The sequence below is a fragment of the Parambassis ranga genome, chromosome 17, assembly GCF_900634625.1.
Source record: "Parambassis ranga chromosome 17, fParRan2.1, whole genome shotgun sequence".
Classification (NCBI taxonomy): domain Eukaryota; kingdom Metazoa; phylum Chordata; class Actinopteri; family Ambassidae; genus Parambassis; species Parambassis ranga.
Genome location: NC_041037.1, coordinates 16,242,338 through 16,267,491, shown reverse-complemented (window position 1 = coordinate 16,267,491; position 25,154 = coordinate 16,242,338). Strand labels below are relative to the sequence as shown.

Genomic DNA, 25,154 nt, shown 5'->3' with positions numbered 1-25,154 from the left:
ATAATTTGATGTTAAATACCCTTAAATTTTACAGTTGCTTTAAAGTAGCAGTGACCTGCAAAAGATTCTAGATTCTATTAATATGGAGTTATGACAGATAATGAGTAGGAAAACATTATTTACTAATTAAAAAGACCTTTGGTTGTAATAGTAATCAGTTATTAGTTCTTGGGTGTTGAACATATTTACACTTAGCCTGTGTTGCTGTGGACTCAAGAAAGCACAGTGCTGAGTTTGAAGTCAGTAGTTGACTGTTAACCTTTTCATTTTAACCCTGACCCCTGACAGTGGAGAGACGGGGAGTAATTGGGGTAGGGTTAGGGGAATGACGCAGAAAAAGCTCACAGACCAAAATTGCCCTTTACCCTCATTTTCTGGGGCGCCCATTCTACCAGGTGAGCTATATGTCATCTGTCACACTAAGATTATCATTGCAGTGGTTTGATGAAAGCCATTGACTTGAATGTTCTTTTACTGTGCATTCCTTGCTAGTATTGGTTATGGCAGTAGCTGTGGAGAGAGCTCAACACACTGCAACTTAAAAACATGCAAATGCACAAAACTCCAGAACATTAAGGACGCATATAATTATCAATTTCAAACTGTGATTCCTCCACTACATGTGGAGTCCATGACACTAACAAGTCAGCAAAGTATGCCGTTCCTAATAAAGAGTCCTATGTGTCCAGTGGGGTCTACACTTAAACTGCACGGGAGCCTTTATGACCTTTAGACCTAAAAACTGGTTTTAGTGCTCTACATCTAATGAAAAATGAAAAGTTGTGTTTTGGCTGTGTATATGCTCTAACGTCTGAACAGCACACACTTTCTTGACAATAAGGTACGGTGACGCAGTGCTTTGCTTGCCTGATGTCATGCTATCATCAGCAATAAACACAACCCTAAACAACATGCTTTCCTACACTTTTGCTCTGGCCTGGAGGATGCGTGTGTGGTCAGTCGGCTGGCTCAGCATGTGCTGTCATGCAAGTTTCCAAAACAAAACACACACAGCTCAACAGCAAGGAGGGCAGCTCTGCTTATCCTAACAGATTACCCTACTTCTGTCCTTTGCCCTTGCACTCCCTCTGCCTCATCACCTCAGTGCTCTTAGCCTCTCGCTGGCCTCAGTCAAGGGCATTCCCTCTCTCCTCTGACACACACCTTTAACACACAGCTAATAGCCATCACCAACCACAGGCTGGTGTACCGCAGCAAGCTGACTGCAAATCTGCAAGATCGGATATACATCCACCTATTTCTTTCTATTCTATTTACTTTCTTTCTAGTGTTTTCCTAAATTCCTTCATTTTCTCAAGTCTGGTCTGCCTTTTTACATTTATTTTCAAATCATAAGACCCCCAGTCGTCTCTTTCTCCGCCCACTTTCCTGCTCCTTCACCTAATCTTATTCATGCATGCCTTTCCCTTCTCTCAGCCCCCCTTCTATTTTGTCTAACCCCCACCCACGAGGAGACAAACATTTCATATCTTGACACCAAACTGTCAAAAGGATTATATGAGTCATAACTGGATTATACTTGCATTTGCGTTCTTAGTTCTCTGGGTTGTTTCTCATTTTTTTTTGGTTAGTGTTGGCTTTACCAGCTTGAACGCAAAGAGCAGAAGGAGATATGAAAGAGCTGCATGTTTTTTTAAATGTCAATCCTGCAAGGGTGTTGCAGCAGAAAGCAGAAAGTGGCCCCAAAATCCTAACAAGCAAGGAGATATGTTTGCTGCCGAACAGTGATATCACCGCTGACGCACAAATGACGCAAAATAAAGCCAAACTAGCAGCTTCGCTCAGCATTAACATCTGACTGAGCAATTCTTTCAGCTATGTGGGGACTCAAATGTTTAGTAAAAAGATGACTAAATAGGCAGCTTTCTGAAATAGCTTCACACTGTTCCTAAAAGTCAAGGGGGTCAAATGCAGAGGATGCCTTTCCAACACAGTCCCACAACGCTCTGGGGGGATACAAACTACAGCATCTTTTGAATGATCTTTTAGGAACATTCAATATCAATAAAGGTCAGCAACATAGTCATGGCGCCTAAAAGTCTAACTCAAATATTTTAGGGAGCATCATAATGGCCGTCTGAGGTAATCAGCAGAGAGCAGAGAGAAGGAATGAGAACTGGGACCTCTACATGTGATGTATGCATGTGTGTCACTTTGCATGAGTTTGAGTATGTGATCCTCTAATACTAGTCAGGTGGTAGCCAATGTCACCAGCACTCAGGTCAGTCTTTTCACATCCCCCTGACCTTTTCACCCACTTCTTCTCTTTCTTAAGCTTTTTCCCTCATCCTCCATGTTTCCCTCTGTTTCAGGACAGTGGTCTAATTAGCGTCTGTATGGGGATTATTACAATAGTCTTTAGAAATGTCAGATTATCTGCTCTCCTCTCTTTTAATCTTGTTTCTACAGTTAATTTCAGCATCCTTCTATGGATGAATCTAATTATAAGAAAGTCACAACACTCTGTCCACACCTCTGAGTGACCTCTGAGTTTATGTTCACTTCTTCCCCTCTCTTTTGTCCCTCCTGCTTTCCTTTCATCAATCCATTAAGTTTTGCTTTCTGTCCTAATCAGATCAGTGACCAGCAAAATCAGCATCTGTCTTCTATGACCATATTCTGCTTCAAGCGGCATTACAACGAGCTGGACTTAAAACACAGAAACACAGATAAAGCCTGGCCAGCTTCACTGAAGTCCTATCAGGACTAAATGTATCCAAACGGGCTGATAAAGCCTGTCCCCTTCCGAACAGAATTACCCAAACATGGAGACACAACTGGTGTTCACGCAAATATCACATGACCCTGTCATATTTACCAGGTGTCAAATGTTCATCGGTCACGCATGAATATACTGTATCATATTAACAGGGCAAAACAAAAAGCCACTGCCAGGTGTGAACTGTAGAAGCCAAACCTCCAGTGTTTGTTCTTCTTAGGTGTACTTTCCACAACCTTCATTCACCGTTTCTAATTTGTGCTGAAGTGAAATGTCAAAGTTCAGTCTGTAATCCCAAGGTTCACAGAACCAGCTGGAGTTTACGACCAGGGTGGAGCATTATTTAAACTTTTTCTTTTGACAAAAGGAGATAAACATCAAGTATTTAGCACTACAAATATGACCAGACATTCATGATGAACTTTTGATACTACCCTTGGGAAGTTTTCAGTACTCCCTTCTTTCATCCATCTGTCTTTTTAAAGGCAAAACCCCTTCTGCACATGAGATACAGCGTCATTTTCCATCTGCCTTCTCTTGTGCTTCAAAGTCCTTCATCAGCTACATTTCTCAATATACATTCTTCGTGTTTTGTTGCTTTCTGGCTGTTTTTTTTTTAACATTCTGCCATCAAGCATTTTAAAATGTCAGGAAAGACAATCTCACAGCACGAGTTGTGTCTCAATAATACTTTAATCACAACAACCACCAAGCTTGTACAGTAACAAAACATCATGATTATCAGGTGCACATTTACATGACTATCTGTAACACAGAGACCAGCTGGGAGGAGATAACCAGTGAGCAGGCTGACAAAAACACACCCTCTGCTGTTTGCTATAATCTTGTTTGCTTATGCAAGTGAAATGTATTAATATGCAAACATGACAAATGAATTGGTCATGCTACATTCCGAGTGATTTTTTTGCCTGCAGACGCTGAGATAGATGCTCGTAATGTTTATCACGTCACTGTTGCTGGGTAGAGACAGTTAGCAGCTCTACTATCAGCTGTGCTAACTTTACTGGTGGCAGTTTTGATCAGGTCATGCAGTCCCATCTGCAACACATTGATACTTGCCAAAGACACCTTGCCTCAAGAAAACCATAATAACAACCAATAGTAATTCAACATTAAATCGAACCTTTAGATCCTACCAAATGGAATTTGGTACAGACGCTAGACGCTACAGATGCTAATTTTCACCCTATAAAACACAACCAAAATTGTAAAATATAAATGAGAAGACTAATTACTAACTTAGACTAACTACTAATTTCATTTAAAAACTGACTGACATAAGTGAGAGTGTTTAATGAAGTGCTCCAGAGGCCTCTGTAAGTGTCTGCTGACTGCAAATAGAAACACCCTTATTTTTGTCAGCTTCTCTGTTCCCTACACTCCACCTGAAACCAGCTACCATCAGCAAATTAACTTCCCATGAATCCAGTCTGCTGCGGCTTCCACCACTTCGCTGTTGTGTTGACTGAGAAAACGAAAAGAGCGTAAATATTATAGGAAAATGTACACCTAACGTACACCACAGCGGCATATGGATAAATTGATTCATAGAGTAATCACCACCTGACACGTGATGATTCAGCATCGATTAATAAATGTTCAATAATCGATTATTTCAATAGTGGAACTAAATAAAAACAGAGCATGTTGCGCTTGGACAGATTAGGGAGCGGACCGCAGACCAAAAGATGGCGGCCGCTAATGACACAGTATTAGGGGTTAGGGCTCTGAGGGCTGCAGAGTAGAAACATTTTAGTCACGTTCACATCACAGTACTGCCGTGCTAAAACATCTCATCTCACAGAGGATTCTCGTCTGTGCCTTAGAGCTCCACAGTGGTGTGCAGTGGGAAATGATCCAATTTTGTTCTGAAAAAGATGATTCATTTACTGTGAATAATTTGTCTTCATTTGCCTATGCCCCATAGATTTAGATAAGTGGGCAAACAGATTTTTGTGTCAGCGCATGCATCCTCTTGTTCTGGCAGAGCGACAGCTTAATGTAGTCAATGTGTTTGTGGCCTCTCAAACACTCAATTAATGGTATTTACACAGTAGCTACAGAGTGAGGAAAAAAAACAAACTATAAAAAAGATGAATCAGGGTGCATCAATAATTGTTTTAATCGCTGAATCGCAATCGAATTGAAACGTGAGGTGCCTTAGATGGTGCATCCCTACTGCTCACTGTAGAAATGATCTTTCTGCTGCTACAGTAAGAAAGTAACACGCTATGACAAAATAGGAATGACTATAGCAATGACTTAAAGCTTCCAATTAAATGACTGCTGCAAAGGGCACTACTACAAACCACAATAGCTATCATTAACATACTTTGTGGTCGATTTACTGTTCAAATTACCCTTCTAATAAAGGAGTTGTGGTGCTTTATGTTAAGTGTACACTGATACAGTCCAGAAATACACCACCAGCATAACTATAAAGCAAACTGTCCCATGGCCATTGAACAATACAAGGCTCTTGGTCAACACAAATGTAGAAAACCCAGAGTACCGTAGGCATGAAAGGTAGTTTTCATGCCACCTTTAATCTGTCCAACTAACTAATGACCCACTGCAGTACATGTGCCCATTTCATTTCTCCTTCCATTTAATATCATCACCTATCACATGACACAGTTGATGCTTTTTATTCACTGATATCTTGATGAAACTGTTTGAGCGGTTGAAGGGCATTTTTCCCTCCTGTCACATGTTCAGCCAGTGTGGGCTTATTCTTATCACTGCAATATATATAGTCCTGCACTGCTATGGAAACAGCACGAATACAGCACAAGAAGAGTTAACTCAAACATGCCATTGTTTTTCACTCTTTTTCCCAGAAGGCCTGCAGATCAGCCCCAAACTTGCTGATTTTTTTTGTCATGTGACTGCTGGTCACAAGTAAGTCGTTCATGATTTTTACTGTCCACAGTGGAGTGTTTTACATGTTTTTTTCTTCTTAACAGCATTTTTTAGTTCAAAATAGTTCATTTTAAACTTTTGATTTGAAATTAAGACATTTAGGATAAGATAGCTGTAATGAAATGTGACACGGTAAACTTATGAACCATATGTGACACATGGTGTGTTCATGGACTATCAGAGGCTTTAAAGACCAACAACAGCTTTCTGTGTTAAATAGCCATTAGACATATAAGGCAAAGCTTAATCTTAGTATCTAACAACTGATTTTCTCTTGGTGGCAACCAGTGTTAATTTTGTTGATGAATCATTTTCGTCATAGTTTTCGTTAACAACCTTGGTTTGCTGATAAAAATGAGACGATAACTAAATAAACTAACGCATGGTGCCAAAAACGAAGATGAAATGTACTGACACTTTCGTCAACGAATAAAAACGAGTCGAAATTATTGATGGAGACGAGATCCAATCAGAGCAAATTTTGTTTGTGGAAGGGAGGGTTGAATGGGGACACGGCGGCAGAGAGTCAATCAGAAGTGATCTCTCTGCATAAGGACGTTACCCCGTGATGCTGGAAGAAGGCGTACTCATGCATGGTAACACAACACAGAAGAAGAACAGACACACGGACACGTTTGATGTCAAGACAAACAGGACGGTTTGCAAACCGTGCGGAGAGCGACTATCAGCGGTAAAAACACAATAAACCTGAAGCGACATTTGCAGACGAGTCATCTTAACTTCCGTTCAAAGATACACGTGACAAAATCTATAAATGAAGACACTGCTGCTGATGGTTTTACAGCATGCGACCTGTTTCTAAGTTGTCAGTGGATTATTTTGCTGTAGTTATGGCGTATTCATGAAGAAGGTCATGACTGAACAGTGTATTCAGGGAGAGCAGCTCACTGTTCATTGGTTCTTTTGTGAAAAGGTCGTAGCAATTAAATAAAGAGGTGTTTGTTTCAAATAACAAAAGTTAAAGCTGTGCCTGTTTTTATTGCACTTCAAACCTCTAGCCAAAAAATATATATCATAGAATTTTAGTCGACTAAAATTATTTGATATTTAGTCGACTAAAACTACACTAAAAGTTAAAAAATGTTGATGACTAAAACGTGACTAAAATCAAATGACATTTTAGTCACAAGACTAGAATAAAAACTAAATCAGAAATTGCTGCCAAAATTAACACTGGTGGCAACTCCATGTGCGATATCTAATTCAACATAAATCTACCAGTTCACACATGATTTTCTAATTTACATTAAACACTGACAATTTTAAATATTTAAACAGAAATTTAACTGCTGCTGACAATGATCAGACCACAGTCCTCTAACTTTTAATGACAACACAACCAAGACTGACTGGACACTCCAGTCATGTAGTCATCCAATCAGACAGTCAATGAGACTGCCGAGTCATTCAAATGACCATCAGGCATTTATTGTCTAATTGTTCCTGTCTGGCAGTCATGCTAGAAATCTGTTGAGTTAAATAAAGCTGCTTTCCTCACAGGTTTAAATGTAAGCAGTGTGTCAACACTGTCGGTTCTATTGTGAAGGCTGAAAATGAATACGGTACATCAAACATTTTTGATGTAGAAAAATGTTGCACAGTATTGGAATGTCAATATTCTGTAATGAAATACTGCAGGTTTGAAACAGCATAAAAACAAAGAATCTGATTGTCTTCTTCATTTAAGCACAGATTGTATAATGACCGCTCAAGGTATACCGCTGTTTATTAAACTGACCTGCTACTAGGAGTCTGACACAAACAACACAGCTGCCACCAGAAAATGTGACATGCATATAACAGCTCTGGTCAGCACGACTCTGCAAATCTCACAGGCCTGGGTCCCACATCTTCACAGGAACTAAAACTAACTGGGCCTAGGGCCAGATTTACGGCTGGGTGAAACAACAAGCTACATCTGGTCTGTATCTGAACTCTGCAGGGGCATGAGAAAACTGAGTCCATGTGAAACTTCTGTAGCAACACATACAAGTGCAAAACAGTTTTCCTCAAAGACACCACGTAGTGGACTGTAGCAGCTTAGCTCAGACCTACACTACAACTGTAGTGTGGGACAAACAGTCCTACAGCAATGAAATCCACAACTGCACTCATAACATTGTCATGATCAAATAGAAAATTGATTCCTTTGTGATAGCCTCCCGAGGAGAAATACCAACTGCTGATCAGCGTTTGGACATCTGCAGAGCTTTTAAACTAATTCACCTATGACTCCAACTGCACTTCAAGGATCACATTAATTGTCTCAGGGGTATGTTAAACAACACAACTTATATGGAGACAGAGTGCATTTAGGTTCCACCCACACTAAAGGGGATGCAATCCAGTGAATTAGTATTGGGTGCTTATAATTTGGTCTGCTAAGATTTACTACCAAGACAGCAGATTTACTACTTCGGAATCATAGAACAGAGAATTTAAATTTCTAAATGTCAGTTGTATTTAGGCAGTTTTAGGCAGGATCTGTACATTAAGCTAATGCATAATGACAACGTGCAATATAGCGGAGTGTAGACAAATCCCAAAGCTGTGCAGTTTTATGTGCTATGGCTAGCTGCGGTAACTTGCTCACATATTGCAAACATTAGCAGGTAGACATTTTACGCGAACATAAATACGTTGATGGAGAAATCTGAATTTAATAGGGGTCCAGTCGTTGTTGGTGAGCTTTAGGAGTATGAACTGTTGTGCTCTGTCTCTATCGTGGCCTTGCAGTGCAAAAACCCTAACACATAATAAGGTTTGGTTTGTCTTATTCTTGACATCTGCAACTTTGAGCAGGAAATAAATAAACTAATACTGCACAAATATGCCTATTGGCTAAGCACAAATGCATAGACCCAACGAATGCTCACTGTGCTCCCGACACGAGGGTGCGAGCACATCAGGCAAAGTATGTGGTATGGTGACATGTTTTTCTTAAAAACCAAGAACATACTATTCACAAGGACCACTCATTATTGCTCATAGGAGAAGAAGCCAAATCACACATTTATCTTGATACGTTAATATTGCTAGAGACGAAATGTGTTGCTGATATTAGGTGTACAATATGTGTATTGGCCAAAATGAGTTTGACAATACTGGCAGAAAGTAATCTATCCTCATGCATTCCTAGTGTCTTTAAACATCAGCTTGTATTTGCATTTGCTTTCCTGTTTGTCTTGAAAGCAACGTTTCAAAAAATGTCGCACGACCTAACGGCAGGTTTCCATTTCAGGAGCTTTTAAATTCACTGGAGGCTTTGCTGTTTATTGCTGTTTGGATATCTGGAGCTGAGCTGAGCTGCGGTGAATTCTGTAAAGGTTGTGGGCTGATATGACACTGAACAGGGCCGCTGAATCTCCTTTAACAACAGACTGTATTTCTAACTACAGCAAAGGACCTTGGGCTCTACGCTTAATGTGACTGTGCTGCAAAAGGAACACAGGATTAAAACAATGTGTCAGGGGTGCAGAGGAAATGACTGATAGCTTCTGACTTCAAGCCAGAAACACAGCTCTGGCTCCGAACAACTGAAAGAACGCAGACGACTTAGGAATAAAGAGCATAAACACATGAAATATATCCCCTGATCTCTGTAACAGGTCGGGGTTTTAGTACATTTGCAACCCCACACCCAGAAAGAACGTGCTGCAGAGACACTGAGCTGTATCAGTACATGACGATGCAGAGCGGACACATGACTTATAAAAAACACTGCAACTACCATCACCAAAAAAAAGAAAAAGAAAATGCAGATACTGAGAGAGAGGGGGACTACCTGCAGGCAGAAACGTGATAGCTGCATTCCAGCCACAACAATGTGGTATAGAGTACAGCTCATCATGAAACATTATAGCACCTTATATACATATTTACAAAGCCTATCACAACAGCTAATGCTAATTGATATATGATGGAGCAATTGTTTTTGGTATGAGGTGTAGGTTCTGGACTTGGTTCTTATGTGAACTGGCCATTTGGATTTTGCTGTGAAACATCAAAAGCAGCAGATAATATCAGCTGGATAAAATTAACTTTATAGTAGCTCAAACACAAAGACGGGAAACATACTTTATGTATATATTTTCTGTTGTAATGGCCTAAAGCTCATAAAGCAAAAGAAGCAGCACTTTGCACTTGCCAGCAGCTGTACGGTCATATTTAGTCTTGTTAAAATGCTTAGCTCGACTACATTTCCACGACTTTAGAGTTACTAGCATCATTCTGCCGATGCAAGTAAACCGATTGGTTTTATTGAATGTGTCTCATCTTATCATTCACTGTACAACTCCTCAGCCTGAAGTATTGACCACTCTTGTGTAACGACTCAGTCAACGACACATGCTTACATGTAGAATAAATATGGCAGAAGACCGTGCTCACTGTATTATTTTTGTGTAAAACCCACAATTGTGACTGCAATATTTCCACATTTTGTGGAACAACACATGCTCACTTGTGTAAAAGTCTTCTCTGTGCAGAGGATTGCAGGTCAGAAAATCAAACAAACTATGCTTGTTAGTTGCTAAATAGTTTACCTTCCTGCCAAATTAAAAAAAAAATCTGAAAGATTTATATAGAGGTGTTCCCCAAAACATTTCCCCAACAGAAATCCATGCACTGGATGTGTCAAACATGTTTACTTAATTTGCTGGTGTCAAGTGCTTTTGCATGTTTTGAGATCTTTCAGCCTGTGTGGTTATGACATATAAGTCCAAAGACCTATCGCATTCCTTAATTATAGAGCACTCATTACAAACTGATTAACTGTAATAAATGTATCTAGCACACAGATCAGCTACTTTATAATGGCACTCACTGGCTTGATTGAACAGCCATTCTCCGAGGATCACTGGCTCTGGATTTCTGCCACATATGCAAAAAAAGATTTAGAGGATACTTCTTATACTGTATTTACACTGGTTTTCCCAATTAACGGATCAAAGGTTGCAGATTGAGCAATCAGCAGCTCCCTTCGCCCCGATGTTAAAACAGCAGCATGTTGAACGGTGAGCCGGGTCAGCTCATCTGAACACAGAGAGCAAAGATTAACAAGCTCAATAAATGATGACTCAGCCAAATGTCTTTTGTCTCCTAAAAACATTCCAAGCAGCTCCTAAGGACCGACACATCCAAGACCCTGCCAGCGAGCTAGGTACAGCTAAAGATTCGACCGCGGTGCAACCTGCAGAGCAACAAAACAAACCTGCCCTGGTTGGCTATAGCTAGTTGAGCTGCTGTAGCCTGATTTAACGGCGTAATAAAACGAAGCAGCCCCTCTCTTCCTGTTGTGTAACGACAGGCGAGTGAAAGACGAGGAAGCCATCGCCGGTAAACAACCGGTATAAAGAGATCTCTAGCCTGGTTGTGTGGTTAGCCAAACCGCTAGCTACTGGTTAGCAGGTTTAAAACGAAGCTAACTTACCTCATACTGGATGTACTGTTTTCTCCACTCCGGGGTGATGTGAGCAGAGAGATGCTCTGTGAATTTCATTTTGACAGTTTGTGGATTTCTCTCCGCTGCCCCCCTTTTTCTTGAAAACCAGGACCTGAGCGGTTCAGCCGAGCAGCAGGAGGTTCGGTCGTGCTGGTTCACAAACGTTTACACAAACTCTCATCCGAAGATTACGGTCCTGCTGCTCGGTCAAAGACACAGAGATGCCCTTTTTGTCTTCACGTTACCCTAGCTAGCTACCGGGACATATTGCTGTCGTTTCAAATCCACTCAACGAAGTGCTCGAAGAGTTACATCTTAGCTTAGAGGGAAAACACTTGAATTCACTTTTATTTGTTGCGCAGAATTATCGCTCGGTGTCTGTGTCGGCTCACGGTGTTTGTGTTAGCTGGGTCTTGCTATCGCCCCCCTCCTCCTCTCTCCCTGTTCATCCCCTACCTCTCTCGACCTCTTGTCTCCCGCTGCTTTCAGGTGCAGTGGGAAATATACCAGCCAGCACATGATGGTGGGTGTTTCAAGGTGTGGCGTTTTTCAAGAGACGTCACCCAGACCGGACATTTCACTGGTCGCTTTGACATTAAACGGCGAGGCTTTAAAGCAGAGTGTAATGGAAAGAAGTGGAATAAGAACCCACACAGTCATACCTTATAATTTAGATATTATATTTTCGTTCAGTCTGTTATGTTTATTTGTATTACATATATTCAAAATATACAGCATAATGTTTGTATCCATAACAATCTGCTTTAATGCTGTTTCCCCTCAATATTGTTTTTATCTCGCATTGGGCTACTGTATAGATCTGTTTTCGCTATATATTCCCACTACCCTTGAATGCCACATACGTGACGTTTTTAGCCACCTTTGAGAGAAGGTGACGTAGATGTAGATTGGCTGTTTTTTTCGTTAAGGGAGAGACTCAGGTGGAAAGTTTTCATCCTTCGTGTGTACGCGGCTGCTGTAGTGAAGATCCAAAAATAAGAATTTATGTAGATACTAAATGTTGTTTGACACAGCTACAGAAGTTGTTTGTTTTTCGTGGTAAATATATAGTGCAATGTATAGAAGTAATAAAAAACTCTATATGTATATATATATATATATACACACACATATATATAGGTATATATGTACATATATATATATATATATATATATATATATATATATATATATATATATATATATACATATATATATATATATATATATATATATATATATATATATATATACATATATATATATATATATATATATATGTGTGTGTATATATATATATATATATATAATTTATAGGACAATTCTTAATCCTGTGTCCCAGACAGTACAAATGTCAAACACTGTTTGTTTTATGCATATTACTGCACTAAGATCTGCATGTCACCTATTCTTATCAATAATTATAATAATTATATATATATTTGCAGGCAGAGACATTTTATGATTTAACCTGACATATTCTAACGTTTTGATCACGGTCATTTCTAAAAGCCCAGGCTGTGGCGGTGAAAAGACTAACAGTGCCCCCTAGTGTTGAAATAATTAGTTGCTTCCCAACAGGGTTGAAGGACAACTTTTTTGTTTTGTGTGAGGCTCATTGTAAGTGACAGCTTTAATACGCTCCACCTATTAAACGAATAGATGGATGGATGGAAATAAAAAAAAGCACAAATTAGCTTTAGTAATGATGTCTTATCTCTAGGCATAGCTATCCAGAGTGAGTGCACTGTTATTTATTATGTCTTTCCCCCACTGAAAAACAAAATCACACATTTTTAGCACTATGATGAAGTCAGGTTTCAGAGCCTGCAGGCTTCGTCCAGACTGGACTGGTATGTTAGCTTGCTGCACCTCTTTAAAGCAGAAAAATAAGATTTTATCATTCTTAGGAGTAATTGATTCAGTTCAGAGACACTGAATTTCAATCATCATTCCATTCCCTGAGGCCTAATCAGCCACAATCAGAGAAAACACACTGTGTGTCTTAAGGACTGTTACCGCAGGACTGTCACTATAGGCTGTTTCATTACTGGTTAATGCTTTCAGTCACTCTTTCTGTTGTATATACTATATAACATGACACATTTTCAGCCCCTTTAATGTCAGCCAGCACCTGCATGCCACATTACGTACCCACATATTATTCATAGGCCATACCTCTTTAACTGGCTGTGATGGATTGAAGGTATCACAAAATAAAGATAAGATAAACCTTTTTTTAGTACCTCAGTGGGAAAAGTTGCAGTGGATAATATTAGCTGGCTACTAGACACCGATAGAACAGGCTGGGACTGAATAGTGAAATTGTAGGTGTGCACATTATAGTCTACACCTGATGGACACGTTTTCAAGAACAACATTTTCTATGATGTGTAATACTTCCAACATCTAAATATTAGCAGTAATGATAATATTACACAAAACAAACAAACAATATGATTCTAAAATACACCGTGTTGTTAAAAAATAGAGGAAATGTTATTGCCTCTTACACAAAAACCACTCCACGAACAGAAATAGTGCTTAGAAATAATTGAGCAGATGCTCTCCTGAGGGATCTCCTCCCAGACCTGGATTAAAGCATCAGTCCACTCCTAGACAGTCTGTGGTGCAACGTGGTGTTGGTGGATGGAACGAGACATGATGTCCCAGATGTGCTGGATTGGATTCAGGTCTGGGGAACGGGCAGGTCAGTCCATAGCATCAATGCCTTCATCGTGTAGGAACTGCTGACACACTTCAGCCACTTGAGGCCTAGCATTGTCATGCATCAGAAGGAACCCAGGGCCCACTGCACCAGCATATGGTCTCACAATGGGTCTGAGGATCTCATCCTGGTACCTAATGGCAGTCAGGGTACCCTTTGGCTAGCACATGGAGGGCTGTGTGTATCTGCCAGTCTTGGTGTTCTCTGGCAAATGCTAATCGTCCTGCACAGTGTTGGGCTGTAAGAACAAGCCCCACTTGTGGACGTCGGGCCCTCATACAGCCCTCATGGAGTCTGTTTCTGGCAGTTTGAGCAGAAACATGCATATTAGTGTCCTGCTGCAGGTCATGTTGCAGGGCTCTGGCAGTGCTCCTCCTGCTCCCCCCTGCACTAAGGAGGAGGTAGCGTTCCTGCTGCTGGGTTGTTGCCCTCCTACGGCCCCCTCCACGTCTCCTGGTGTACTGGCCTGTCTCCTGGTGTCTCCTCCATGCTCTGGACACTGTGCTGACAGACACAGCAAACCTTCTTGCCACAGCTCTCATTGATCCATCCTGGATGAGCTGCACTACCTGAGCAGCTTGTGTGGTTGTAGACACCGCCTCATGCTACCTCTAGGGCTGAGAGCACTGACAAAATGCAAAAGTGATCAAACATCAGCAGAAAGGATGAGAGCAGAGAGATGGTCTGTGGTCAGCACCTGCAGAACCTCTCCTTTATAGGGCTGTCTTGATAACTGCCTCATTTCCACCTGTTGTCTGTTCCATTTGCACAACAGCAGCTGAAACTGATTCACACTCAGTGTTGATCCTAACTGGACAGGCTGATCTCACAGAAGAGTGACTGACTTGCAGTTACATCGTGTTCTTTAAGTGTTCCTTTATTTTATGAGCAGTGTATATTGGTGCTATGTTTTTTTTAACCAAACATAGCACAGTAAAAGATGCAACAGTTAGGCATCATCACATAGTTTGAGCTGCTTCAACCCCATTATTTACTATCAGCACTGACTGACAGTAAAACATGTAGCTGAGCAGATGGTGGTGCAGAGACTCAAATGATGTCATACATCCATATCAGCCAATATATGGACATGTGTATTGGTCCAAAAATCAAATATCAATCAGTCTCCACTGAGTGAAAGTACAATATGTTAGATGGCAGCTCCCTTTAAACTCTCTTGGAAAAAAGAGGCAGAGGGAGGCACGGTGCAGTCAATAATCAGGAACATATTGAACTGTTAAAACATACAATCAGTAGCAGCTCCAATACTGTGGGGTGACACTTGACAACACTGGGATCTACGGATGGCCTCCATGTGTGGATTTTGATCTGCTAAAAAATGTGCAGATCACAGTGTTATATCAAGATATGCAAATTACTCAAGTTAAAGATGATTGGTACAGATACTTACCCATGCATCCGCTGATGTTACTAAAGGAATACACTGACTATAGTGTGCTGGCTTCTGCTGGATTTTGTTACATAATATATACGTAACATGTCATTTCAAATGTTTTCTGTAAGATTAAAATGACATGCTTTCACTTATAATATAATTGAGCATAGATCAATACAGCAGAAAATCCTTTCAGATTACATAATGTGTGTGTGTGTGTGTGTGTGTGTGTGTGTGTGTACATACATTGAACAGTGAAGTCTAAACAGGATTATTTTGGAACAGAACTGAGCGTTTATGAAATAGAAGCTGACACAGCTCAGCGCCTGCAGAAAAACATCCAGAGAAGCGGCAGCACTAAATGTAGAGCGATCATTACTGCATTACTGAGGATTAACAGCCAACCAGGGTCAGATTAGACTGGCATGCTTTTAATAACCAGGCTGTTTAAATGTAAACAAGCTGTTTTAAACAGGCAGTAAACACTGTTTTAGAGTTATATTTAGACTTAAAAGTGGCAGAAATGTCAGCTCCTTAGTGGAGCTGTAAGTGGCAAATAATAATAAACAGCTCATTTGTGATTATATTCATCAAGTTATTTATAATTTAATCCTTAAATGCTTAATGTGACGCTTATTTATTTTTCACTTATTTGTATGCACATAGTGTGCAAGGGAGGATTGATGAGTTCATGTCTAAGAATAATAAGTTAATAATATAATAAGTTTTCCCTCTGTGTAAATGTTACTACCTTGAACCTTCAAGAAGAAAAGTGGTGATGCAGACACACTGAGTGTGTGCAGCATGTATATGTCTGCCCCACATCACACACGGAGTGTTTGGCCATTCATCGGATGGACTGACTGGGACATAGGAATACCGAATAAAGTGTTGTTTTTGTTTGTTTTTCTTTATGAATGTTGGAATCAATGTAAAGGGCGTGCCAGAATAACACGTGTGCTAAGTGAGTCTTTTTTAGCACGGCTGATCTCTTCCTTACAGCATTCACCAAGCTCAGCTATTCACTTGTTCAACCTTGGATATGTAACTTTGTTAACCCCTCGTTTTCAGAATAGATGCGTGTGAATCCTCAGGCCTCTCAGTAAACCTTATTATTAGAAGCTCTCATAGACATTCACATGGCTGTTCAGTGACCAACTTATATCTGACACTGATGACATATACACTTTGACAATATGAAGAATATGTCACCTACTACACTGAAAAGACAGTGACATTCTCTACTGAGACCAAAAGAGAGAACATCAGACAGACTGAAAAACAGATCAATTCAGATGTCACCTTTTTACATTTTATATCTGCTTCATCATAAGCTTTGTAAAATAAGCATAAAATATACTAAATTATTTATTTAAATAACTGTGCTGTTTAATGACAGCGGTCATCCTCAGTGTCCACTAATGTCCACTCAAAGGCAAGAAAAAATTACAAAAATAAAAATTAATTAATAAGCTAAGTCTTTGAATCCATAAATACATTATTCGAATTCAAAATATTATACAGCAGATGTTTATTTTTGCTAATAAAGATGTGGATTTGCTGTGTTTGTGCATGCTTTCGGTGGTGGGGTTAAGCTCTTGTCGGGGGTCTGCAAGACCTGAGTTTAGACTACTTGAGTTTTATATCACCTCAGTCATGTGTCTCAGCTGTATAACTTGGTTACTGGTAAAGTCAGCTAGTAAAAAAAAACATAAACATGTCAGAATAATGAGTCGGCCTACTGTGATATCAGATTAACATTAATTACACATCAGTGTTCCGGGGGTTAATGGGTTACCTTGATTTATAAGTGATCTTATTTTGAAATCAAATTTGCTACACAGGAACTCTTCATGAGCTAAATCAGCATTTTTATTCATTTATCTGTTGTAAGAAAGAAGAAATCAAAGGCAGAGTTATATCATTCTGATTATTTATTCACATTTTTTCCTCACAATGGTGTCACACATGCAGAGTCAGAGCTGTGCAGCAGTGAGGCTCCTCTCTTGGCATTCACCGCGTGCCTTAATTGACTGATTTTAAATCAAGGTCCACTGTGAACACTGAGAGAGGAAGTCAGACAGGATAACCTTGATGGACTGAGCGTTGAGGTTGAACACATGAATCGCGCCTTCATTTGGTCTTGGATTAGTATTCTAACTCTCTCTTTCACTTTCATAAAAAGGTCACATATTATTTTTTATATAGATTTTTTTTTTTGCTTTATCTTTTGTGGCAGCCGGTGTCACCTGACCCCCCCCCCCCCCACCAATAGGTGCAGCCTATGAAAAAAGAAGCGCGCATTAACACACATGATATTCCATCTTTCTTTCTCATGTCATGTCAAGGACACACATCAAGCAGGCAGCCATTACAGAGTGGAGCCCGGACTGCGGGGCTTTAAATGAGGCTAAGACCAGATTTGATGGCGCCTCATCAGAATGTAAACAGATGGAAACCGGAGCATCTATAATCACTTTATATTAACGGTTAATAAAGTCTTTTATAGAATAAAATGTAAAAAAAAAAAAGTCATTTTTCTGCCTGATTCCAAAATGTGTCATCCTCTTTGTTAAATCAAATCTACAGTCATCCTGTTACTGAAACATCATTCTATATTAGGATTAAAGAACATCTCACTCACCCCTGTGTCCACACACACAATGCTACTGTATTACAGTGGAGATACAATGAGGCTGCAGCAAACTGAATTATGACATAATGCGCCTCTCGGAATGTCAGGCCTAACAGTGATTTTTTTTTCACCAGGCTTTACACCCATCCCGAGATTGCAGATTTTCTCCAGTATGTAGGTCGGCCCATGCAACATTACAGCCTCCAGCAGGGCCCAAACACCGCATTCTGCCAAACAACCAGCGCGCACAATATACACCGAGACAGAAACGAGCTGTGGGTTACATACATACATATTTGCGTTAGAAACAGGGGGATAAGCCCCCTTTGATGATATTTGAATGCAGCCTCGCATAAAATAACCCGATAATAACAGGAATGTTATTGCCTAAATATGAAGAGTGCGTCGGTGAAACACGGAGCTGCCCGTCTCCTTGTCGCATTATCTCCTCCACCAGGATCCATCCCGAAGCCTTCGATCGCATCCTCCTCCTTCTCCTCCTTCTCCTCTTCTTTCATGCAGGACAAAAACAGAAACCTAAAGAGGGGAGAGAAAAAAAAAAGAAATGACAATAAAATAATCGGAGTCCCTTTTCGGCGAGGCGCAGTTTCCTCTTCATTTCTCCTTGGATGTTGAGGACAAAAAATGATCTCGGTTAATTGGTTTTAATATTCGACTCAGATTTGTTAAATGAAATCAAAGTGTTTGGATTCATCCTCCCGGACGGTGCGGACGGGCGGGCGGTGGATTACGCACAGGCTTCCAGCGGCTGGGGCGAGGTGACGTCACCATGCAGACAGATGCTCCTCTCTCTACCCCCCCCCCCCCCCCAACCCATCCACAAAAAAAAAAAAACACCACAACCACTACCAACCCTGCCCCCCCACCCCCACCCCTCTTTGCCCTTGAGACCAGGCCTCCTGCACAGCTGATGCTGCCATTTGGGTCTGTCACTTCTCTTTGCCTTAAAAAACACAGCACAGTAACAAATGAAGGAGCCATTTATAGGCAGCGAACACTATGACATTTATATTCATTTGAAGTATGTCAAATAAAATGAACTCCTTTAAAGCTGAGGAGCCTACAGTGGATGTGTCTCAGTGACACTAAAGCCAGCCGTGTCACTATTTAAATAAAGATGAAAGCTTCTACACATGTAGTAGATTCAAATGAGGTCAATGAAGAATACGTTTTTTTTGACTGATGTGTTTGTTGTTTGTGCTTTTCTGGCTAGACATTGTGTTCTGCTGACACCAAACACTGCACATCACCACACACCATCCCGACCATGAAGCATGGTAGTGGTAGTATCATGTTGTGAGGATGCTTCTTGGCCCTGGAAGGCAAATCCTGGTGACCAAGTCAGACTTAAGCCCAGACCTTAATCCAACAGAAAATTTAAAGCTGGAGTTAAAAACCTTCCAGAGTTTGAGCAGTTCTGCAAAGAAGAATGGTGTAAACAACACTCCCTTCTATTATGCAAACGTAAACCTTCTATGAAATATAATTAAGAAGTTTCTGTTATGCCTGTAAACTGCATTTATCCAATCAATTAGTCAAACTCCACATGTATTAAGGACATACAGGCCTGATGGCTTATAATTTTATGTAAAAAGTTGAGGCCAAAATACAGGGACACTGGATGGCAGGTTGGCATGGTTTATTTTATTTTATTTTTTTTTACCAGGATATGCCCTTTGGCATATTAACAGGCCTCTAACTGGCCCAAAATGCTGCAGTAAGAGTACTGACCAGAATCAACAAAAGATCCAGAGTCGACTTTAAAATTCTTCTGCTTTATTTCCTTTAAAAATCTGCCTGATGAAGTATCTCAGGCAGTGATCCAGTTTCAAAAGTTGTGAAAAAGTGAGTCAAATGATCAAAAACGTTGGCTCCTTCAGGCATCATAATGTGCCTCAGTCTTGTTTTTCCTTGTGACATCCATACTGTTGCTGCCTCCGTTAAAAAGCTGCAGTCTCAAGCCAAGGTTACCCAGATGACATCATCTTGTCAGATTCGCCAAAGCTCCTCCAAAGATTATACAGCTGCACATTTACTGTGATCCGAATCAAGACAAGTATACGTCCCTTTGACATAAATCTTGAATGGAATAAAAATGCTTTTCAAGTACGTCTAAAGAAGTCCATGGCAGACATCCTGTAATGTGACTTCAGCATCACCTCTTGAACATGTGTGTATTTTGTATGCTTATTTAATCTGCTCTCTGCACTCACACACAGAGCAGCGGGCAGCTGTGCGCAGCACCCAGGGAGCAGCTGGGGAGTTCAATACTTTGCTCAAGGGTCCTTCACTCGTGTATGTTAAGGGGAGAAAAGTGCTGCTCCACCCACTTCTAGTACACATGTGGCATGATGAGCAAACTATGCCTGCTTTTTGGATTAGCATTGAGACTAGGTGAATAGATTTAAACAGGGAGACATGTTTTTGCTTCTCACATATGATTGTTTCACACCTTATAGTGGTGCTTACTAACTCTGCTTTGTGAGGGATATCAAATGTACAGTGCAAGAAAAATCTGTAGGATGTGAACCACAGCCTCCAGGATGAAAGTCCTTTTGGGTATAAAGGTTACTGGGGTCCCCCATGGCTCCATTCTTAGACCATTTTTGTTCTATGTAAATGATCAGTCAGATGTCTGTAATATTGTTGTTGCGCTTTGGCCGATGACACAACTATTTCTCTCTCATATACATGTAAAGGTAGGGTAGGAGATTTCATGCTGATGCACTTTTTGTTAAATTAGTGTAACTTCTCTTTACAATCCGATAGCAACCAATTAGTTTGGCAGTTTCGCATTAAAACAAAGAATATGAATCATCTGTGGAAGCTATAAAATGCTAAAAACATCAGCCAATCCTACGAGGCGCACCTGCACATATAGTTGGCTGGTTGTCACTCTCTTCCTGCTCTGCGTGCACCAGAGAGGTACGTGCATGATGGACGAAGTCACAGACTGGTTGGGAGGCGTGGCTTCGGGGTGAGCTCCGAGAGAACGGGGCGTGTGTTTACTTTCAAAATCTGGCTGACTCTTACTGAGTTTTCAAAATCTCCTACCCTACCTCTAACTATGATGCTAATGTTGGTTTGACTGCCTATAATAAGGCTCAAATGAGGCTGGAAACGTTTGAGTGACAACACAAGTCGCTCTGGCGGGGAGTGCAAGGAGACGCCAACATTAAATACAAAAGCAAGGGGAGCCAATGAGACACAGGGGCAGGTAATCACAGAGGGAGGAGACACATGAGGAAGGGGAAGACAAGACACCTGAAACAAGAGGAAGAAAACATGAATCAAAATAAAACAGGAAGCACCGTCATTTCAAAATAAAATAGCAAAACGCAACCTCCAGGAAGGGAACCTGACAGAACACAATCTACCCATGATCACATCTACCTCAGAGAAATGTCAAGATTTAATGGATGCTTTATTACTCAGACAGATGAGCTGTAAAAAAATGGACTGCCAATACAGAAGAAGAAGAAGATTCTGATTAGCCATGATGCCTGGTATGCCTGGTATGCCTGGTATGTCAGTTGGCGTGCACACTGAATGTGAAATAATCAATATTATTGGCTTCCTGTGTGAGTGTGAGTTGTCCTATTTTCTTTGAAGAAATTTGAGCCCTTTTCGATTTGACAAACTTGTCAGCGTGACTTCCTGGTTACACCATGTAATGATGGCAATTCACAATCACATAATTTCCACAGCGACTCTGGTGTCCGTCCTTCCACTCCGGAGGGAGATTTGCCAGTTTTTGTTGAATGAAAGTGATTTCCTGTTAGAGGACATTTTAGCAGAAATTTGCTTTGGGAGCTGATAGAGGACTGGGAGTCAGTCCAGCACTGAGATGATGGAGTATAGTTTCATTGATTGAGGGTTATGTCACAGTGATCAGCATTTTTAACAGGATGTGCCAAACCCCCGTCAGGTAGATGGTGTGAATGTTCTGGGAAAATTGAAGCTTGTTTTACGTCATGTCCTCTGAATGAAATCAATAACAAGTTGAGGTTTTGGCAGTGTTGCCGGAGAGGAGCAGATTGGAAAGTTCAATGACACTTCAATGTGCCATCGCTCTCTGATGTGTTACATCAGATGGAGGAGGAAGCAGCCATTTAGACCACACATTCTCTCATTCTTTAGGCAAAGAGACATAATATGTATGAAACCATTCAGACCCCAGAAATTCAAAGAATTATTAAAAATTGGTGGTTCGATCCCAACTCCTCCCTTGGGCAAGGCACTTTACCCGCATAGCCTCCAGTGTACTCACTGGTGTATGGTGCTCTTTGCTGGGCTGCCTTAAGCAATTTCCCCATTGTGGGACTAATAAAGGTTTCTTAATTTAATTTAATTTCATCTTACCTGCTGGAAGTGAATGTGTGGCTCAATCTAAGTCTCTTCCCTGACTCTGCTGATGTTATACGGCAAGAATCCAGAGTTAACATGTCCATATACACCTAGTGTAAATAACATGTATATCTGAGTGTCATATGGCAGGATACTGTACTGTTTTGTTTTACTTAATTTAATGGTGGGATGTAAAGACTGAACAAAAAGTGGCCTAAAGATGAACCCCTGTGGAAGCCCACAGATCATGGCCATTTATCTATCGTTCCTGCTTGTTTTTTTTAACAGGTCAGTATTTGTGAGATAAAATAAGATGAGATAAAACTTTATTAATGTATTAATTAAGGAAATTCTTGTGCCAGAGGGTATCAAGTTACATTAAATACAGTCAAGAGTTTAAGAGTATGAGTCACTAAAACTAGGTTTTTCCTTTTACATAACAAAATGAATAACAATATTAAAATGTGTAATATTCAGTCACTATATTGAACAAGAGCACATGGCACATGGTAGTTAATGCCAAAAAACGACCTTCAGTAAGACTGATTCAGTAAATGCAAGCTTAATACCACCATGACAATGCCTCTAAACCAAACACAGGTTATCATTTTCTGAGATTCAGTGGTCTTCTTTTTCTGCCTTTGCCTGTTCCTGTCAGGTGAATCATGTTTTTTTTCACCTAACTCTATCCCAGGCATCCTCAGTGGTCAATTATTATTGACAATAAAAAAAATATGTACATGAAATTACAATCTTGACCACAAGGGGGCAGTGTCTCATTGTGTGACTAAGCTTCTTGCCACCATAACATCCTCTCTAATGTACACAAGTACCATAATAAAAATCTATTATGTTATAGTTCACATAATAATGAAATAAATTAAACTATTTAAATGTCCACAGTCTCTCTACCCGACGACCCATCATCTGGATCAACATGTCTCTATAACCCTCTGTAACCTAACTCAGTGTCATGGTTTAGGTGTCCTCAGGTCTGACCCTGCTCATTCCCTCCCCTCCTTCTGCTAAGCTGGTGTCTAATTGGCTAACTGGAGCAGATGAAGCTAAAACCAGGAATAGGCCGGAGAGATCTGTGTCTGAGCATCTGAGTTAGAGGTTAGACAACGTGCAGGACAGGACATTACGATGGTAAAGGAAAAACCTGTAGTATGCTAAATAATACAGCCATCATCACCAAATAACAACATTTAAACCACCTCAACATCATTTTATATTATTTGTGAGTGAGCAACTCACCATGGGAATCTCTCAAGGTCCTGAAAGGGGTAACACTGGGATGGGAAATCATTTCTCAATAAGGTTGTGTAGTTACACAACACACTACCTTACATGTAATGTGATGAGACGTTGTTGAAGCAGTGTATGCCTCATAGCAATCTAAGTTAGCCACAATGAAAAACTTATTAGCTTTCATATTTAAACGCAAATTCAGTTATTCAATTCAATTCCAATTTATTTATATAGCGCATTTTAGAATTGTCTCAAAGACCCAGAGCCTGAACCCCCTTAAGAGCAACAGTGTCAGGAAAGACTCCCTTTTAACAGGAAGAAACCTTGAACAGGACCCGACTCATAAGGAAGAACCTTCGTGCTGACAGTCGGCCGGGTAGAGGAGGAGACGAAGAGGGAGGCAGGACAGAGAGGATGAAGGAGAGAGAGAGAGGAACAAACATGACAGGTCAAACAAGATGAAACAGTGATTCACAAAGGGGCACAAAACTATGAGGAAGACAGCAAACAGTTTATGGCATGAATCACTAGTATGAACCAGACTAATGAGAGTAGAGGAGAGGTCAGAGGGTGAGAGGGGGATTTGAGGGGAACCGCTCAGTGGATCATGCTTGTGTTCCCCAACAGCGTGGACCTATAGCAGCACAGCGATGCTAAAAGTTAAGACATGTGCAAAACGTTGATGCATATATATTACAATTATTTTACATCCAAGGTGTGCATGTTATCATTATTTACAATGTCTATTAGAAACCTTGCTTATCCAAATACAGCAGTCACAACAAGGTTTTATTTCCCGTGCTCTGTCTTTTTTAAAGCCCGTTTTGTAAGTGATTACATTCTGGAGTATCCACAATAGTTTCAGTGGTGCTGGGATTAAGTTGTATTAAAGAGGTTAGGTAAGAGACAGAAGTGTGTGTTTGGAAACACGCCCTGATGTCTCAGAGGATTGAAAAGATGTTTTGCATTATACTGTGTAATAAGCAAAGATCTCTGACTGAGTTTGAAGATTACACAGGACACTACCAGGTTAGACATAAAAGCCGTGTTTCCTCTGTAATGTGTACACATTTCAGAGATGATGCAGAAACAGTTAAACTGTCATTTCCTGTAGCAGTGTCACGTGGTCTTCAAAGCCCTGAGCCTCTAACAGACTAGCGGTAGGTCCTGAGTTTATTGATTTCATTTCATTTTTACAGTTTATGCTGTATGTGATACTGTCATGTAATCCCAGCACATCCTCACATATAAACACCATAGTCATGTGATAGCTCCAGTGGACGGTATCATCATGGTCCTGTGTCATGTGACCACAGGACTGATACAGCTGCCATGATGCATTCAGAGGATGGAGGGGCGGCTGGTGGCTCTAACCCTGCTGCAGACTTTGACGTAGGTGTCTGTACTTCTTGTATCTTATGACATAGTCACAGTCACTTTTTTTCCAACTTGGGGTTCTGTTTGGTTTGTTGTTGTTTGACTGCTTGATTTTGAGGGTAAAAGCTGCACATACGTGCACAGAAGTTGTTCCAAGGAGGGAACAATGGACTGAGGATAACCCACATGGGATGTAGGTCAGGGTGTTTGGACAGGATGACCTCACATTGTTCCTGTTTTAAAACATCCATC

At 40.5% G+C, this 25,154-nt stretch overlaps 1 protein-coding gene across 1 annotated transcript in view; it reads right to left on the bottom strand.

The window, feature by feature from the left end:
- The window catches only part of LOC114449439 (xenotropic and polytropic retrovirus receptor 1 homolog), a 29,319-nt gene extending 17,707 nt beyond the window's left edge, over nt 1–11,612 (bottom strand). The window contains exon 1 of the mRNA XM_028427118.1: nt 11,136–11,612. Within this exon, the coding sequence (XP_028282919.1) occupies nt 11,136–11,204 (69 nt within the window). The 5' untranslated portion in view covers nt 11,205–11,612. The remainder of the gene's footprint in view (nt 1–11,135) is intronic.
- Between the last annotated feature and the right edge of the window lie 13,542 nt (nt 11,613–25,154).